The sequence below is a fragment of the Prionailurus viverrinus genome, chromosome A2 (assembly GCF_022837055.1).
Source record: "Prionailurus viverrinus isolate Anna chromosome A2, UM_Priviv_1.0, whole genome shotgun sequence".
NCBI classification, from domain to species: Eukaryota; Metazoa; Chordata; class Mammalia; order Carnivora; family Felidae; genus Prionailurus; species Prionailurus viverrinus.
The window spans coordinates 44,415,042-44,435,500 of NC_062562.1; the positions used below are offsets into that span (position 1 = coordinate 44,415,042).

Below are 20,459 nucleotides of genomic sequence, written 5' to 3' on the forward strand. Positions count from 1 at the left end.
AGTTTGAGCCCTGTGTTGGCTCTGTGCTGACAGCACAGAGCCTAGAGCCTGCTTCAGATTCTGTATCTGCCTCTCTCTGCTCCTGCCCCGCTTGTAGTCTGTCACTCTCTCTCAAAAATAAACAAACATAAAATTTTTTTTTCATGTAATTAAAAAAAAGTAAGTTACATATTTTCTTGGTAAAAATTTAAATTTTCTACTGCAGCGTTTCTATTCATGTTTCATATCTGTGTCCACATACATGATCCTCTTGGTGTCAGGGACTGCTGATTGAATTGCCAACCTTGAGATTTTTGTGATGCTTCAATTAGAATGCTTATGCTGTGTATATAATCATGGGGTAAGGACAAAGGACAACTGAGGTCCCAAAAGCAGAAGCAGGGATTGAGGTACCTCTGAGCCATTGAAGGAGTATTCTCTAGGGAGAAGCCTATAAAAGAAAGCAAGATAGGAAAAGAGTGGAGGAGCTGCGTAAGGTCACGGTCGCAGGCAAAGTTTAGCCTATGTCTCGTCCTAGAGAGGGATATCTGGACCATAAACTGCCTCTCAGAGTTATTCCTCCCTGGAGAAGGGAGACTGGCCTTTACTGAAATCTCTGTTTATCAGTCCGTCCCTGGGCTGCCGGTTAGGTGGTAGTAGCATGAGCAGTAGGGGTTGGGGTGGTGATGTGGGTGCAGATGGAGGAAAACCTCCCAATTTCCCAGGGAAGGGGGCAGCTGAGGTGGTAAGCAGCCAACACTCACAGCAGGTGGGGCCAAAAAAAAGAAAAAAGAATCCATGTGAGGGTACCAACAGCATTCTCTACAGAGAACAAGTAATTGTACCAGGCTGAGACTGTCTGTACCCTAATGGAGAGTTAAACTAGTTTTCTAGAGTATCTTTGATTTTGAAATGGGATGACCTATCCTAAGAGCAAGTAAGTCTTTTGAATATGACCTGACTTTGCCAGGACTGCGTAATGGAACAGAAATAGGTTCTGCCTGAGGAATTTGTGTCTAATGCTTCAGTACTGTGAGGATTCTCCTGGCCTGTGTGGTAGAGGGCATGTGACCCTGGAAGGACGCTCAAATACCATTAGGGAACTGATGGTCCAATTAAAGTGAGGTGGAGGCTTGAGCAATTATTTGGTTAATTTGGCATTTATCCAGATGATTGGCTCTCAAATTAGGAAAACATTAAGACTAAACTAAAAGTTATTTCACAGGGGCTTTCACAAGTGCTCATCTGCATCTGACTCTGATTTCTCAGCTGCCTCGTTGAGCCAGATTACAAAATAATCAAATGTGCCGAGTGTGATCAGCATCCAATGAGAGGACAAACGCCTTTCTTACCCAGATGTAGTCATCTAGGCAGAAGCTTTACTAAAATTGTCTTGAAAAGGGAAAGCTATCCACCTGGATGTCAAATTTGAAATTTTTAACAAGTTACTAAGTCTCCCTTTATCAGTAAAATGAGGCTGCCATTATGTACCTTATTGCCCAAACTAAGAGATCCCAAGTGCAACCTTTCTTAAAGCCTAGAAGTGTTTGTAGAATTATCAGACATGTTTGCTATTGTTAACTAGTATCCATACCAAACTCTTGCAGACGGCCACCAAATCATTACCAAACCCCTTTTCTGTGATTCTCACATTTTGCTGATTAAAATCATCTGGGGAGCTTTTTAATATCCTGATACCCTACCATCCTCCAAATCAACTAATTCAGACCCTGGGCCTAGGTCCCAGGCATTAGTCCTTAAAGTTGCCCAGGTGTGATTCTAGTGAACAACACAGTTTGGGAACTACTGCTCTAATTGATCAAATCAGAAGGCCATTACTTTTTCTACGGTATTCTCAAACTTTGCCATGCATCAGAATCACCTGGAGGACTTGTTCAACTACAGACTGCTCAGTCACCACCCCCACCCCCCGAATTTCTGATACGGTAGCTGAGATGGGACCTGGGGAGCTGCATTTCTAACAAGTTTCTGGGTGATGTTGATGCTGTTGGTTCTCACACTTTGAGAAACACTGTCCTGAAATAGGAAACTTATCCTAGCGTGTGTTTGGGGGGGGAGGGTGTTAAGTGGAGTACAATCTACCAGCAAATCTTCTGATTTGGATCAGGACTCTCAATCTGAAGTTCTTCTATAGAAAAGAAATATCAGGCATCAGAGGTTCCATCCATGGCTGAAGGCTCCATTTCACCAACATGGTGAGTAGAATTAGGCCTACAGAGTGACTTCACAGACTGCCATGGAAGGACGAAGCCAAGTTGTTGCTTGGCATGACTGGTGACTTAAAGCTGATTAAAGGGAGGGGTACCTGGCTGGTTCAGTCAGTAGAGCATGTGACTCCTGATCTCAGGACTATGACTTCAGGCCCTATGTTCGGTATAGAGTTTACTTTAAAAGCCAACCAAAGGGAGACATTGAAACCTGAGGGGTACGTATTATGATAATTCCTTACATGAGTTCACCCAAAGAAATGCCTTCATTGAGCCAAAGTTGTATTTATTTTGGGAAAGAGTGGGGGAGGGGTAGAGAGAAAGGAAGAAAGAGAATCTCAACCTGGCTCTGTGCTGTCAGCACACAGCCCGATGCAGGGCTCCATCTCTTGAACTGTGAGGTCATGACCTCAGCCAAAATCAAGAAACAGACACCTAACCAACTGAGCCACCCAGGTGCCCCTGAGCTAGAGTTTAAAATGTGACTCAGGCATGCAGTCCAAGGCATCGCTGAGCAGTGTTACCATATACTGACTGTCCTACAACTAAAATCTCTCAGTCATCTGTAAAACTGCTGTGAAGGCATTATTCATTTAGAAGTCCATAGTTCTTTACCTAAGGAGATTTACAATAAACTTTTCTTACATTGTAGAACCAGGAAGAAAGTTTGAATCTTGTAGCAAAATTACATATTTTCTTTTATCCATCAGTAAGAAATATGCTCTTCTTCTTCCCTCTGCCTACCATATTGACTTGTCTGCTTTGGCTTCCAAAAGTTCACTCTTTTGTGGCAAGTCTAATAAGGTTGTTTCCTACCCTTTCAGTATTTGATGTTACCCGTGTTCTAAATGCGTTTGTTACTTTATATCTTTTACCCTTGTCTCTACAAGTCTTTTTATTTTTGTTTTAATTTTTTTTTTAACGTTTATTTATTTTTGAGACAGAGAGAGACAGAGCATGAACGGAGGAGGGTCAGAGAGAGGGAGACACAGAATCCGAAACAGGCTCCAGGGCTCTGAGCTATCAGCACAGAGCCCGACACGGGGCTCGAACTCACGGACCTCGAGATCTTGACCTGAGCCAAAGTCGGCCGCTTAACCGACTGAGCCACCCAGGCGCCCCTACAAGTCTTTTTAAATTAGTGAACCAGTAAATGAAATGGAGTATTTTTTCCCCTCTACCACCTTCTGGCAACATGTGGATTCCATTTTGGTAGTCCAGAAGATGTTAGAATTGGTGTTCAAGAAGATTTAACAGTGATTTTCAAACTTTGATCCATGTATAAATTACTTGGGGATCTTGTTAGGTTTAGATTCTGATTTCAAGACCTGGGTTGGGCCTGAGATTCTGCATTTCTAACAGGCTCCCAGGTGATCACCAATGCTTCTTCTCTGAGGATCACATTTTCAGGGGCAAAAATTATAAAATTGTAAGTTCTCAGGTCCTTCTCATGGCAGGTAGAGTTCAGGAGTATATATGCTTAATAAGCTCCTCCAGGTGATTCCTATGACCAGTTCAATTTAGGTGCCACAGGTCCAGAATCTGCTTTGTAAATCCTCGTTACCCCATCTTAAGCCATCACAGCAGAGTTGCTTTCAAACTTGTAAGAGCCAATAGAATGGGGAGCCTGGATGACTCGGTGGGTTGAGCGTACAACTCTTGATTTCAGCTCACGTCAAGATCCCAAGGTCGTGGAATTAACTCCAAGTTGAGCATGGAGCCTGCTTAAGATTCTCTGTCTCCCTCTGCCCCTCCCCCACTCAAGTGCTTGTGGGTGTGCTTGCTCGCTCGCTCGCTCTCTCTCTCTCTCTCTCTCTCAAAAAACAATAAAAAGCCAATAGGAGTTGGAGGCAGAATAATGACTAGGCTGTTCTGTTGTTATCACCACTATACATCCAGTTAACCCGTGTTTCCATTGTTGAACCCAGTATTGACAGAAGCTCTATCAGTCATGTGAGACCATTTCTACCAGAAATAAAGCATTTGCACAAGCAACATTCCAGGTGGTATTTTTCAACATAAGCAGACAGTGGCTCTTCTGGGCTCCTGAAGAAGTGAATTTTATATTTAGTGTAATGCAGGTTGCTCTTAATGAAGCTTTTTGAATGTGTTTAAAAATGCCCATAGCACAAAGGCAAAATGTGTGTTCTCTTTCCATGTTAAAACTCCTTCAGTGTAAGGAGTTACTGAAGTCACATGACGAGCAAGAAATCAGTCACTGCTGGGTGAAATAAACATTGCTCATCCACATTCTGTGTTCCTCTTGAGATTGTATGTCTAGGGCCGGGCATGTGTAGCAGAAGCCCTTAAAACTGCTGTGATACCTTGACCCACACAGATTAGGGAACAAAATGAAACAATCAAAGAAAATGGAAGGGAGTCGAAGTTCCTTTCTTCTCAGCACTGGGTTGTGAGCGTGCCTGGGGAGGAGAAAGGAGATTATGGTACTGCTTCAGGGTGAGGCTCAAAACTGGGGAAAGCTGAATTCCCAGGGTCCACTTGTCCTGTTAGCTTCCCATAAGAGTATGTTTCAGGGAAGTAAGGAAAAAAAGTTATGTGCCAAGGCTCTCCTACTGGCAGTAGCTGAATCTGTGTATCCTTCTCAGTATTCATTGACTTCTTGTTCTTAGCTTGAAATTGACCATGACGGAAGTATTTACACCACAGAAATTGCAAGCACTAAAAGCTAAATTCTTTGGTGTTTGAGAGCCATTTGTTAAATATCTACTGTCATACCATCAGGTGGTTTCAGAGTAGTTTAAGAGTATAAACATCCCAGGTTGTTTTTCTTGAGTAATTCTGCTTCATTATACGAAGGCCTAACTCTAGAAAGGATTGAGTGTCCTAAGCACAGGCCAGGAAGGTCAAGAAGTCATTTACAATGCCACTTGAAGGGAAGAAAGGGATGTGGTATCCAGGCAAAAGGATCATGAGAAGAGAATTTCCTGTTTGAACTGAATTCCTGAATTCTCTCCTACAACATATTTATTCAGCAAATACTGACTAAACATCTACTTTGTACCGAATGCTGTACTAGGTAAGGGATGTATAGATCCATAATACACAGCCTCTGCCTTCAAGGAACTGATGATGTAGTGATCGCTAGTAACAAATACTACCATGTCTTAACCACTGGAATTCTAGGATTCTCACTACCACATTCTAATGACTCTCTTTTGTTCATTCAACAATAGTTTCTATCTCATAACAAAGTTACAATCAAGTAGGGCACTGTCATACTATGTACTACTTGTCTAACCAAGGACATGAATCTGTATAAGTGTTTATGACATTGTGCCAAATGTAGTAAAATATCACTAATTTGGACTCATATAAGGAGGTTTACCAGCTGAAGCTCTTAAAACATGTAAGAATGATTTTTAGTCAACATGTTAATTGCTGTATAAGATATGATGTTCTAAAATGGCTTTAAAATGTTTTGCTTGGAATAAGAAAAAATTTTTCCACCCATGTCTCCACAGTTAATTTTTGTCTTTCCAAACCTTGTATAAAAAGAACAAAGGCTAAGCCTGATCATACTTGTTGGCAGAAAAAGTGTTGAGAGATCTTGAAATGGTTCCTGTGCTCAAAACTATTTGTCAGTTACCATAGTGCCTGAAATGCCAACATTAAAGAAGTATTTCTCCTCTAGATCAGGATGGATGAGATACCACTACTCAGCAATAAAAAAGAATTAACTGTTGATACACACAACTTGGGTAGATCTCAAGAGCATTAGGCTAAGTAAAAAAAAATCTCAAAAGGTCACATGCTATATGATTCTGTATATAAAATATTCTCCCCAAATGACAAAACTGTAGAGACAGAGAACAGATTAGTGGTTTCTAGGCATTAGGGAGGATTAGGCAGGAGAGAGCTGAATGTGGCCATAAAGGGGTTGCACAAGAGAAATCTTTGAGATGATGGAATGCTTCCATATCTTGATTTCAGAGTAGTTTTTCAAGTCTGCATATGTGATATAATAACACAGAACTAAAGACACACCTTGTACCAATGATCACTTCGCTGATTTTGATATTTTATCATGCTCACATAAGATGTAATCCCTGGGAGAAATTAAGTGAAATACACAGGGCCTCTTTATCCTTGTACCTGTCCATCAATAATTATTTCAAAATAAAATTTTGTTCAAACAACGATGTATTTATTTGGCTCTAAAAAGCCTCCTTGTATTTCAGCATAAAGTCCCCTGATAAGGGTGGTGGTACTCGTGCAGATAGCAGAGAGGAGGAGTAGGTATGAAGTTGTTACTCTAGGAAAATATTGGGCTAAGTACTTTATGTACAATTCATGTATTATTTCATTTATTCTTCTAAACAACTTTGTAACAAAAAATATTATTATTTTGTTTTAAAATAACCTTTCCAAAGTAACAGGAACCCATAAACCTAAGAGCCACCATGGTAGGAGGAGACCTGGGTAAGCAGGGTATTCAATGAATTAGACCAAAACAAGCAGGGCATCGGCATTAGGGATTTAGAAAGGAAACATTATGCTGATATTAGAATAGAAATAAATAAAAACTCTTACTTCAGAGTTTTGTTGAGTCTCCTTGTGAATATCATCCCTGATTAGGGCTGATTTTGAATCCGCTGGTCTGAAATAATGGCCCTAGAAAAAAGAAGATTCCCACTATAACGGGCCTTCTAGGTATCTACCCAGCAAGCCAGAAAAAGCTTAGGGGTTTAAAATCTGATAAAAGTATTATCTCCCCAGTGGTGAAAACATTTCAATGAATGCATGCACTCTAGGTTTATTTTTATGGAATGATGAGGTAATAGTTAAAGATAATAGATAAAGGTTAACATAATCTAGAATTCTGAACTTCTAAAAGGGCCATACTGAATAGTCTCCATCAATTGGCAATGTTCCAAGTGACCTTTCTGCAGAATAACTCCAATAGAACTGACATGCAGAATTACCTTTTCCTCTTCAATAATAGAGTAAAACATCACACTCAATATGTTTCCCGAATGTGACTCCCACTGCACATCTAGCTAAGGAGTTATTCTTGTTCTCTCTCTTGAAAAATGTTATGAAGACACAAATCTTCTGTTTTCAAGGGTTCTGTTGGCTACTTTAAATACCCTTGACATGTGACCAAGAGTCCTTTAATTCACTAAAACCAAACAGTTGAGAATTGCAGAGAGAGCTTCTTTCAGCCGGATGCTTCTCATAGATCATGTAATGTTAATAGATTAAAGACCATTGATAAATAATAAAAAGTTGCATTTCCCAAATGGAAGAGGTCCTACAACATGACTCGTTCCAACACTGAGAGAGCAGTGCCCTCTAGTAGTTGATGTAAGAAATATTATCCTCTAAGTACATTAAAGTTAGCAAATGAGGATTTCCCAGTATCAGAGCTACTCTCGGACTCAAGTGGGTAATTTGACAATTGATTTTACCTTTTCTGAGCTATTAAGAACCTACTGAAGTTTCACCTTCAATGTGTACTAAATTTTTAAGTGCCAGCAAAGGTTGGGTTCTAATAGTGCTCAACTGGGGACCTTACCAGTAACTTTTAAAACCTAATTTCTCTGTGAATGTCAAATTTAACAGGCTTCTTTCACTTAAATACAGGGTACAGACAGGAAAAAAAGCATCATCCCTTACACTTAAGGGCATCTTAGGTACAACAGATGGTCACAAAATGGCAGAATGTTAAGCAAACCATTAATGAGTCAAGTATTCAAAAACTGATGAAGGTTTGACAGTTTTGTCCTAGAGAGCACTGCAGCTTAATGTGGCAACTGATAGATTTGCAGGTACAATAATAGAAGTAAATTAAGCAAATTGAGTAAACAAAGGGAAAAGATTTGAATTTATAATTCCATTTTTATTAGTGAAAGGTATTCAAAGCCACTCTTAATCTCTAGGATATCCAGAAGATAATAGGCACATAAACAGTACAGGAAAAATGTTTCTGAAACTGGAAGGCATGTTTTCTGTCTTCTGTGTGGCTGATACCATGGTATTTCAAGTCTCGTAAAAGCAATATATAGTTTTTTGACAAATACACCCATGTGTTGTGCACAGTTTGATTTATGTAAACTCATTTCAAATGCAATTGCAGAATTCCTCCTGAACAGATGAAAAATGTCTGCCTAAAGTGATAAAAATGTGTGTGTAGAAAGACACAGTTTTAAGAAGGGATTTTGATATGATACAAATTTGTAACTCTATTTCACAAAATACCCTTTTTCAAAAACTTCTAGAAATTTGATTTTTTTTTTACATTAATATGTCAACACAGTGTTTACCTAAGATGAGAATGAGTCTGTTCTGCTACAAGAACCTTTCTGTGTTCATATTGGCACGTATGGGATTGGTAAATGGGGGAATGTGCCAGTATAACATAAATGCTGGCTGTGTTCATGGATTTCACAAGTGGTAGCCATTGAGCACAGAGCCCACTAACTCAGACCAACACAGATAGTTAGCCAAGGCAAAACTATGTTACCCTCGATTCCCCTGACCCACATTGTTCCTCTTGGCTCAGTGTGGCCGTGTATTGTAACACAGCAGTGCTTATAGCATGGTTCTCACAAGCCTTTCTGCAGGTTTTACTTGGTTCAAAATCTTTCCAGTTTTACTTGTTAGCTTGAGCTTAGCAACCTCAACTCTTCCTTTAGTCTTTCATCAAACTATCTTCACACATACACACACATTCTGTTTTGTTTGTTTTTGTAGTATTTATTTGTTAGGAATTTCACTTGTCTTTTTAATCATGCTAATACATTTACTCAAGTGGCTGGGGGGGTGGAGTTAATGTTTTTGTTACATAAATATTGAGTAGGTCTGTCCTGACCCTATCTTTTTTATAACACTATAATTTTTATTATGTGACTTTGCAGATCATACTAGGAATACATTTACCTCATTACAGCAGAAACATCTGTACTTGCACACTATTTATTAATTACACTTGTCATTATAGAATTATGCTTCAAATTATAGACTCCCCTCGTGAATCCAAGGTACACAGATCGAGATATCAATTGCCTACAAGATTCATCTATTATTTACTTTCACCTTCACATAGTAAAACCAGCCCCGTGCATATATTGCATCACCCCTTCCAAACAGTAACCTTCCCACTTTTATTTCTTTCTAGACAATTATAGAAAGTATTTACACACTTAATAAAACACTTAATAAAAATTTAACTTGGTTTCACTGAGGTTTGTTTGTTTGTTTGTTTGTTTTTTTACATCACTAGTACATGGTTTGGGTACAATTAAGAAATTGAGGGCTGCCTGGGTGGCTTGGTCAGTTAAGTGTCTGACTCTAGATTTCAGCTCAGGTCGTGATCTCGCAGTCGTGGTATCCAGCCCCACTTTGGGCTCCACGCTGGGTATGGGACCTGCTTAGGATTCTCTCTCTCCCTCTCCCTCTGCCTCTCTCTTTCTTTCAAAAAGAAAAGAAAAAAAAGAAAGATAAAGAAATTGACCCCCATTCGCCCCACCCACATACATACACACTCACTCTCTGTCCTTCTGTAACTAATTTGTCTTTAGTATTTACATTCACATTTAACACAATCTGAAATCTTAAATTCCATTAGGTCAAACTGCAGGGAATCATGGATATTAACTATAGTAAAGTTAAGGTTCCATGAGATGAATCCCCACTGCACAAACAGATCCTAGATCACATTAATTCAGTTAACTCAGAAGAAAATGGAGATTTTTTTTTCAGAAAGTCATCTTTTAAATTGCTTCTGAGAAGATTGATATATGTATCTGTTGTTTTAGGAAAGAAATAATTCTTCAATATTATTTCATAGAACCACCTGAGTTCTAAAATGAATTTGAGAACACTCATAGTAAGCATGGAATTGAGTTTTCTAAGAGCAAGCCCCGGTTTCTCCTGCATGAGCCAAGCAGTGCGTTAGGGAATAGTAGTAGAAAGCCAGACAAAGCCCTTGTTTTTAAGGAGAAGGAAGTTCACAGAGAGTGGTGATATAGACATTTCAGCATGTTCTCTCATGGAGACATTCACAGAGTGCTAAGGGACAGAGCAGAGGCAGAAACTGTTATCCAAGACAGAATGCTTTAACCTACATAATCAAAAAAATGCCTTATGGATTTTCTGGTTTTGTCTTTCCCTTATGCTTCGCTGGAATTTAAAAATGTTTATTCATTTGAACATGGGATAATTTTTTTAAGAGTTCGTCAACAGCATGATGGAATGTTCTATATCTTGATCTTCATTGTGCAGTATGTCAAATTCATCAAGCTGTACACTCAAAACTGATGCATTTTACCATATATAAATTATACCTCAGTTTTTAATTAATCCATCAAAATGTACAATGCTACTTCCTTTACTTTAGAAAACAACAACAAATGCATTGCAGAAAGAAAAAGCATAAAGCATGATCTAGTGGGATTTTTTTCTTCCATAATAATTAATATTTTATTTACTCTATTCTCTTCCAGCTGCGGGTCCAGATTTTTCAAGAACCCTCTTAAAAAGAGTAACTCTTGTCAAAGTGGGAGGGGAAGTTGTCATCGAATGTAAGCCAAAAGCTTCTCCTAAACCTGTTTACACCTGGAAGAAAGGAAGGGACATATTAAGAGAAAATGAAAGGTACTGTCTTCAGATATTTTTAACATTTGATTAACCTATAATAATTTATTTGTTATTAACAGTTCTAGAGGGAGGAATTTACTATCTACTGTTGATGAACTAAATGTTAATCAAAGAACTGAAGCTTTGGAAGAGGGCGGTAAATTAGCTGGTCATTATAATCTTCCTTGGTATTAAGATTCTAAAAAACCCTCCCTGCAGAGAGAGATTGCGTGATCCCTGTTGAAGACTGTCAGAGCTGCTCAAAGGTGAGCAGCTACAAAAACCTTCCTTAATTTTAGCCTAATTTGTTGATTAGCCCACGTTTCTCCACCCTACTTCTTTTTGCTTAAATAAATACTTTTGCTATGACAACCTTTCAAATATTTGGTAATGGCTAGTATGTCCATTTGTTTCTCCTTTTTTTAAGGCTAAATACAGCTAATTCCAAAGCTCATTCTGCACATACCTTAGTTTTGATTACTTTAATGACGTCTTTTTGAAATGGCAGTTTCTTTTTCTTTCTGACATAAATTCTTTACTTGTGTATTTCCTTTTGTACATGAATGACATTTAGAATGCATGATATTTATACAGTGTAAATATATATGGGTTGTTTGGGGTTTTAGGTCAGATTGCACCACATGGCAGGTATCTCTAAGACCTTTTTTGGCTGTCACCCCTGTAAAATATCTCCCACCCCTTTCTGTAATCTATCAATCTGTTGGAAAATGGTAATTATGCATGAGTCTGTGTCACAGCATTTACTAGCTGTATACATAATGATTTTAATGGATGCTAAAGGTCAAGTACTCAAGGATGCAATGTGGAAGCCTGTAAAATGTATCTGTATCTACCCTTTACACCTGTACACCTTTAGATTTGCATATGCAAATTAGATAATCGCACTGATGATGTTGCCTTTATTAATGATTTTTGTAAACAAACTTGATATGGTTTATAGATGGTGCATTCACACACATATTAAATTCATAATATATATCCTTTCCTGATTCCTGTTATATTAACAAAGCAGTATAGTTTACTGAATATTGGCATGGTGTTCAAATTTGGAGCCATACTTGGAACTTGAAAACACAGTTTCTTATTTTTTAGTCTTCAGGTTTATTTTCTGTTTCACCACATTGTTTCTCAGAATTAGGTCTGTAGATTACCTTTAATAGTTACACATTTACTTTGTTTATTATAACATAATTGAAGTATAACTAACATGTACCATAGGTATTGCCTAAACTAAGGGTACTTTTTTAATGTTTATTTATTTTTGAGAAAGAGAGAGAGTCAGAGTGTGAGCGGGGGAGGGCTAGAGAGAGAGAGGGAGACACAGAATCCAAAGCAACCTCCAGCCTCTGAGCAGTCAACAAAGAGCCTGATGCGGGGCCTGAACTCACAAACTCCTATCATGACCTGAGCTGAAGTCAGATGCTTTACTGACAGAGTTACCCAAGGTGCCCCTAAGGGTACTTTTGTAAGTTTTAATTTAACAATGATTTAAAGAACAAGTACCTTAAAATAATACAGATAATGGACAGACATGTCAAAATCCATGAATGAATGAAGTTAGAGTAACATTACTGTAACACACATCTTTCAGTGGCTTAAAACAACAAGTCAACTTCTCATTCACATTGCATGCTCATCAGAGGTCTGCAGGTAGCTGTGCTGTCCTCTAAAGCCAGGGCTTATGGAGTAGCACCCTCCTGAACGTTAGTATTGCAGAAGACAAAGAGGGGGGCCAAACATGCATAGGATCTTAAAGCTTTTGCCCAGAAATGAAACAATTCATTTTCACTCATGTTCTGTTGGCCAAAACAAATCATACTGCCCTTCAGAAGAAGTTATGGTTTATATATGCAATGGAATACTATTTGGCAATGAGAAAGAATGAAATATGCCCTTTTGAGCAACATGGATGGAACTGGAGAGTGTTATGTTAAGTGAAGTAAGTCATGCAGAGAAAGACAGATACCATATGTTTTCACTCGTATGTGGATCCTAAGAAACTTAACACAAGACCATGGGGGAGGGGGAAAAAGTTACAGGGAGAGAAGGAGGCAAATCATAACAGACTCTTAAACACTGAGAATAAACTGAAGGTTGATGGGGGGTGGGAGGGAGGGGAAAGAGGGTGATGGGCATTGAAGAGGGCACCTGTTGGGATGAGCACTGGGTGTTATATGGAAACCAATCTGACAATAAATTTCATATTAAAAAAATAATAAATGATCATAAAAACAAAAAAATAAAAACATAAAAACATAAATAAAAAGAAATCTCAAAAAAAAAAAGAAGTTCACTCCAGCAAGGAAATACAATCTTCGTATGTCTCTAGAAGATGAAAGAAAAAAACCTATTATTTTGAACAGTATTAATGTCAGCTTAGCACTGCTGTAGCTTAACCATTGTTGCATACTGATTCAGTTACTTTTGGGGAAATGGTGTATCAGTGTCAAGAACTCTATTTGATAAGTAAATTTAATTGATTGTTTCTATCACTTGACTTACCACAAAGCTTGTCTTTCTCCAGTTCTTTCTACTACCGATTTGATTAATAGGACTTGCATATTGCTTCAACATTTTTATGGCACTAAAGATGATGTATTTAAACTGAGGAAACTCCCCATCATTATCCAGTCTTGCTGTTTATCCCCTCCACCTCCAGAGTCACCAGGCATGACCCAAGCTATCAGTATTAGCCCTTCCTTCTCCCCATGGGCGCTGTGTTCTCACAGCTCTGTTCCTTCCTTCTACCTCACTCAGATTTTCTTAAGCAGAGAGGCTGATTTTGGTAATGTAAATGAATCCCAGAGCTGGCCAGGTGTAATGTAAAGGGGAATGATGGTGTGCCCTATCCAAGGGAGGTGCCTGCCACTCAATTCTAGCATTATTGCTGCCAATTGGAGATGCAGGCCAGGTGCCTCCCTATCTTCTCCTTCTTCAAGAGAACTAGAAATCTGGACTTTTATTTGAACTCTTTTTATATTTTTAAGTGTCAGCAACTAATTTTTAAAAATTTTAATGCTAGTACCAAATAGTCCAAGTTTACTTCATGAGTCACTGGATTTTTAACTTCTGAGAAAGATATAAACTCAGCTGTACATCTTATAATTACTGAAAAAGGTGAAAAATAGGAAAGATCTTAATATGTTCTCACTGGCAGAGATGAAATTTTGCCATTTTTCTCCTTTTTTCTGATAAAGGAGAAAGAATTAAATAGATAAGGGAGCAAAACAATTCATGAGTGAAAAATTCAAGAATTCTTATGTTAGGAAGGAGTTGACATTGTTAGACCAACACAGAAGGCAAACTTCTTTGTGCCTAGTGACTTATTAGCCCTAATTCTCTTTTGAGATCTAGAATCTTAAGAATCAAAGGGCAGAGGCACCTGGGTGGCTCAGTCGGTTAAGCATCCGACTTTGGCTCAGGTCATGATCTCACAGTATAGTCTGTGAGTTCGAGCCCGCGTTGGGCTCTGTGCTGACAGCTCAGAGCCTGGAGCCTGCTTCGGATTCTGTGTCTCCCTCTCTCTCTGCCCCTCCCCTGCTCATGCTCTCTCTCTCTCTGTCTCAAAAATAAATAAAAACATTTAAAAAATTTTTTAAAAAGAATCAAAGGGCAAACCTTTAACCTTTGAGTAAAAAGTTATTAATATCTGAAGTACAAAATACTGGTATAAACAGTGTTTTGGTGAAACAAAACTTAATGATCAAGCACCCTTTTTAGTAATGTTACCCCTTGAGTCTATGTTTTTACTTAGTCAAACACTATTTAGTACGTGATATTTAATTTCTTTTTTGAGCTAAGCAGCCACCTACAAACAAGTTCACGCTAAAAGTATATGAAACAATAGTTTAAAATTTTAAGTTTTTAACTTATTTAATCATATAGTGATATTGTAGTTATCTCACTGGGTATAGATTCAGACATACTGGTTTAATGTTGACATGTAAACTATTTAAAAATACGTTTGTACATACTTATTTTGGTTTTTCATGGCTTTAGAAATTTAAAGCATATTCACACTGGCCTCCTCTATATGAAGCATCCAAATGAAAGAGTTAGCTTTGTAATTGTGTGCCTAAAACATGTCTTTTTCTCTTGTACGTGTTTCCAGCTGTCAGAATGTAGGCAATATCAGATATTCAAAACAAGGGTGAACTGTTAGCGCAAGTCCTTTAGCCTTCAGGAAAGGCCTCAAGTCACCGTCAAAGTAGCAAAATTATTTGGATTAATTGACCAATTAAGCCTTCTAAAAGAATAATGTTCATCATTTTATTTACTTCTAGTTTCTAGACAGAAGGCACTTGAAGCAGATGAGATTGAAGTTGATCCATTAGAAACAAAAACATCAAAATACAAAAGTAGCAGAATCATTCATAAAAACGTAGGATCCTAGAATTATAAGGAGCCATAAAACCTTTCAACCAGAATGGACTCTTTTGGTGTAAGTTACAGAAATCCACCTCAACACTAACTTCAGCACATTGACTTGTACACCTGAGAAGGCCAGGGATGGACTGTAACCGAAGCTGTGACCAGGCTCAGGTGCTCACACAGTGGTATCATGTGTGACTCATCTGTGTTCACTCTATCTTCCAGTGGGCTCTCCTTTCCTCGTGGTAGGATGGCTGTCTGCAGCCTCATGCTTGTCTTCTTTTCTTAGGTTCTCGTAACAATTCCAGAATAGATTTTCACGTAATTGAATACACCTGCCTTGGTCATTGTTCTCCCCTGAACCAATACATTCAAGGATCATGTAATACACTGTGTAGGAAAACATGAGGCATGCACTTATCCTAAGAGGGTGCATAGGGAAGCTCCACTTCAAACCACATGGGCTGAAAAGGGTTTCCCCAAAGAAAGAAAGGCAAGGTCCTGCTTCCAGAACAACAGTAAATGAACGCTGGGCAGACAACAATGCCAAATTCCTACTGTAGTTACAGGGCCCAGCTTTCATTCCAGGAATAGGGTTCCCCCAAATGGCTGGACCCTTATCCTTCCCTGATATATCTAATGATGGAGACCTAACTAATTGTTAGAATTTTTTTTTCTTCATAACCTATATCCTTATAACTTTCACCCATTGTGTTTTGTTTTGCTTTTGAAGTTATATGATAAATCTCATTTTCTCCACCCCAGTCCTTCCCTTTATATACTAGCAGACTACTGTGATACCCTCTTTCAATTCTTTTCCAAGCCTAAATGTCCCTGATATTCTTTATATGGCATTATTTTTGCATTCTCTCACTTCCCTGATGGTCTTCTTCAATGTCTTTCTAATAGAAAGTATGTCACCTATAATTAAAAGCAGTATTAATAAAGGGGATAAATAGCTTTATCTTATCTCTGTAGAAAGTATGATAATTACCATTATATGATGTATCTAAAGAGGAAAAATTCTCTTCAGTGAGCTTAGATTAGTAAGGCAGGCAAGTGTATAATGCATCATAGAAAGACCACTCACTCCCAAAGGTTATTTTTTTTTAATTATCTTCGTGCTTAAAGGGGTAAGTGTAGTTGACTGGAAAATTCACTTAGAGGAAATATTTTACTTCTCACTGAAGCTGAAGAAATGAGTGAAATGTTACTCTAGTTAACATTGTGTAAATAAAGACTTTGTGGCCTTACTCATGCTTGAGAATTTCCCTCCTTTTTTAGACACTAAGCTAATAGATTTTGTCAAGCAAATTGATAATAACCAATATAGATATGCCACTGAATGTTTCTGAAAAGAATCTGAAACCTACAGCCTGCATGTCACAGGCATGGTTTCAGAACAGCAGCATGGCTATTCTGTCAAACTAGCCAACTCCAATTTTGTTCAATGAATGAAGAATGCATTGGGTACTTGCCATATGCTAGGCCGTCTGCTTGGTGCTAGGGATAGAGAGAAAGAGGAGACATAAACCCAGCCCTCAAGATTCTCATAGACTATTGCAGGAACCCAGTAGCAAAATAACAATATGTTTCTCCATAATCCTAGGGCATATGTTATAAACGTGATGTACTAAGAAGGAACATTGGAAAATGTAGGCCAACAATGGATTGTGGAGGCCTTGAATTTTATGTTTGCAGAGTTTAGACTTGAACTAGAAGACCCTGGAGAAAATGAAAGGATATTATGCAAGCAGTACATGGTTATACAAGTACTGTGAAGGGATTGCTTCACCTGCAACATAGAGAAGGAATCAGAGACAAGCAAGATTGGAGAGGCAGAGAGACCAGTTGCAGACAGTAGTCTAGGATGGAAATGAAAAGGATGACGATTCAGTCTTTTGAGAGTAAAGGAAGGATGACAGATGGGCTTTTAAAGGGTAAAATCTGAAAAGACTTAATGATGTATTAGGTAGAAAGATTTTATAAAGAAGGAGGGGTAGGGAAAGACTCCCAGGATTCTACCTTGAGCAGCTGGTGCCTGGTAGTGCCAGTGTCACAATGGTTAGTCTATAAAGAGGAAGTCTGAGAGGGGAAGGTAAAAAGAGTAACATTAAAATGTTGAATCGGAGGTGCCTACAAGTAGAGGTATCACATTCACATAGGAATTCCCATTCAAGTATCGCCTATTTGGCAAAGATTTTTCCCACTAACCTGTTTCGAATTGTAAAGTCCCCATCCTGTTTATCTGCTTTATACTCTCCATAGTTCTCATCACCATCTCACATACTGTATATTCACTGTCTTCCCCACACTCCATCCAATCAGAATGTAAATTCCACAGGAACCAACAATGTATGCAGGTGTGTGGTGCATGCGTGTGTGTGTGTGTGTGTGTGTGTGTGTGTGTGTGTCTGACTTAAACAATATAACATCTTACAGTCCTGGAGATCAAAAATCTGAAATGGGTCTCACTAATCTAAAATATGGATTCTCTAGTTAAAAATTTGTTTCCAGCTTTCTAAAGAACACCTTCATTTCTTGGCTCAGCTCCCCACCCCCTCCATCCTCAAAGCCAACAAAGACGAGTCAGAGTTCTCACATCACATCACTCTGATCTCTTCTGCCTTCTCCTTCTTCCTTGTGATTACATTGGGCCCTTTGAGTGTGTTTTGTTCCATTCTGTAACAGTAGCATCTAGGACAATGCCAAGTGTAGATTAAGTGCTCAGTAAATATGTCCAACAAGAAAGTTGAAACATAGGTCTGAGTTTAGGAAACTAATGAGACTTAGGTACCATCAGTAGATAGGAAGCCATGGAGTAGGTCAATTCATCCAGAGAGAGTTTTGTCAAATAAAACCATCTGTGAATTAAAGGAAGAAACCCTGAGGAATACACAGAATGGTGGAAGCAGAGCCTGATGGAAGGATTAGGAGAACACACCTAAAGGGGTAGAAAAACAAATTGGGGAATGTAACAAACAAAAACCAAGAGAACAGAAAGATTCAAGAAGGAGCAAGTGTTTAGTGCTTTCAAGAGATCCAACTAAATAACAGCTCAAAGGTGACCCTTGGGGTTAGGAACCTTGATATCACCTTGGGCAGAACACTTTGAGGCCACGGTGGACCACTCTTAAAGACACAGTAATAGTATATAAACATCCATATTTTTAGGCATTTCTTCACATACTATAATATATATTTAGGTTTGCCTGATCCCCACAGTCTAATCTGATCAAGTCTAGCAGTCTATGAGAATATTCAACCCAAATAGGAATAAAATTCATATTCATGTTTCTTGCCTAGAGACAATGAAGTCTGCCTCCGAGGTGAAATTAGATCATGGTCCTAATATGCCTCTTTTCCCAAAGGGCTTTGGAAGAGTTAAAATTCATGTAATACATGGAGGCAAATCCCAGCACTGGGCTACAAAACTCCATGTGGTATATAAAGTGTGAAACCTTGGTCTGAAGATTCTGGCAGTCTGGGAGGCAGAGCAAATGTGATGGCAGGTATTTGCCCAGAAGGCCGATCGAATCCTAGCATGGAAAGGAAAGTTTATTGCTTTAGGCATTCTGTTTCTCTTCTGGAAACACAGTGTCTATATATGTGCTTTTAATGAGAAACCTGTGCTCAGGATATCTCTTACAGTTGCTACAGAGCTATACAGCTCAGTTATTAGGAATTCTGCCCTGGGGAACAATTATGTTATTGCAATAATTAGAGGCAGTTCATCTCCATAATAATGGAAATCCTGCCTTGGAGGCAAAACAACATCAAAGCAACATGAGCCTCATTGCTCTAGATAGAATCTGTTGCCTTGCTTATTGGTAATACTATATCATTTTAATTTTGCATGTGCAGTTATAGAAACAGAGCTCATTCTGCTCTCCAAATTCAGACCTAGAACTTTCCCCTATTGCCTCAGTTTGTCTCTCCTAGAGCCATGGGCAAAATAGTTATGACTTTAAGCTCCCCTGAAGTACAGTCGCAGAAGAATTTAGATTTGTTTTTAAACGTTTGTAATGATACGCAGGCCTAGTGTTGCAGGAGACTCCATGAACTTCTCGTCAGTCACTACCCTTTTCTCCCTCAGTATAATATGCCATGTTGTGTTATGGTCAGGGGTTAACTGATGGCCATACTCAGGCAGGGACTACTACTGACCTGTTCTATTTATATGGTCATGGTATTGGTTATGCCTCAAGACATGATTACAAGAAAACCAGATTTTTAAGTAGAAATATCTGAAATAAGGTCCCCAATATAAAGGCAACACTTGATAAAAAAAATTGTTTTACAGGTGTCTCTCATAGTATTCCTCTTTTTTCAGTCAATCTCCCTTCCCTGTCCTTGTTTCTATCCTTATTATCTCTTGTATGGACTTTGCAACCATTAAACAAACCCCCTAACTGGTTTATTTGGAACCAACCATCACTCACATCTTCCACAAGATGCAACTTCCTATATCACATCTCCAATAAATTCAATCCAATAAACATTCATCACACACTTCTTTGGTACAAGATGTATTTGAGATTATGAACATAATGTAATTTTTAAATTGGGGTTCTACGGGGGTCATAAGAAAATGGCTGAAATTTCTATAGTGGTTTAAAGGATAGAGACTTCCAATCTTATTACAGTTCCAAATTTTATTTTTTTAACAATATATAAAATAAAATTCTATAGTCTTCAACATACATATACATATGGGTATTTTTATATACATAAATAGGAAAAAGCCTGGAAGGAAATTTATCAAAATGTTAACAGTGGTTTCCCTGGGAGTTGGGACTATGGACTTTTATTCTTTCCTTCTGTCCTTCATTTCTTTTTTCTTTTAAAGTTATAAATTTTATATTTATGAGTATGATTATTTCAATGCTGTTCATTTTCCAAACAGGCTGAAAGGGCCATGAGGAAAAGTGCCGTTTGTGTTTGAGCACACTGGATACCCCCAGTTCCTGATACTGTGCCTAGGGTACTCTAAATACTCAAGGTTTTTTATGAAATGAATGAACCAACCATCCAAACTCATCTGATTCTTGGTAGAGTATGGTGGAGAAGGTGGTGATGGGCTATTTTAATGGAAGGAACAGCCAGAATGAAACATATTCAAATGGAAACTAGGGATGAATATTTGAGCAGAGGGAGATAAGGCTGGAAGATTTCTGTGATTCAGGCTTTGAAAGGTATTGCCTGGCAAGCCAAAGGGTTTGCGCCTCACTGAGGAGCATACGGAGTTAGGGAATGATTTTG

General features: G+C 38.4%; 1 protein-coding gene across 7 annotated transcripts in view; it reads left to right on the forward strand.

The window, feature by feature from the left end:
* The window catches only part of CNTN4 (contactin 4), a 907,777-nt gene that overhangs the window by 767,675 nt on the left and 119,643 nt on the right, over positions 1 to 20,459 (forward strand). For all 7 annotated transcript variants that reach the window (XM_047849694.1, XM_047849690.1, XM_047849689.1 and 4 more), the window contains one exon: positions 10,673 to 10,823. In XM_047849694.1, the coding sequence (XP_047705650.1) occupies positions 10,673 to 10,823 (151 nt within the window). The remainder of the gene's footprint in view (positions 1 to 10,672; positions 10,824 to 20,459) is intronic.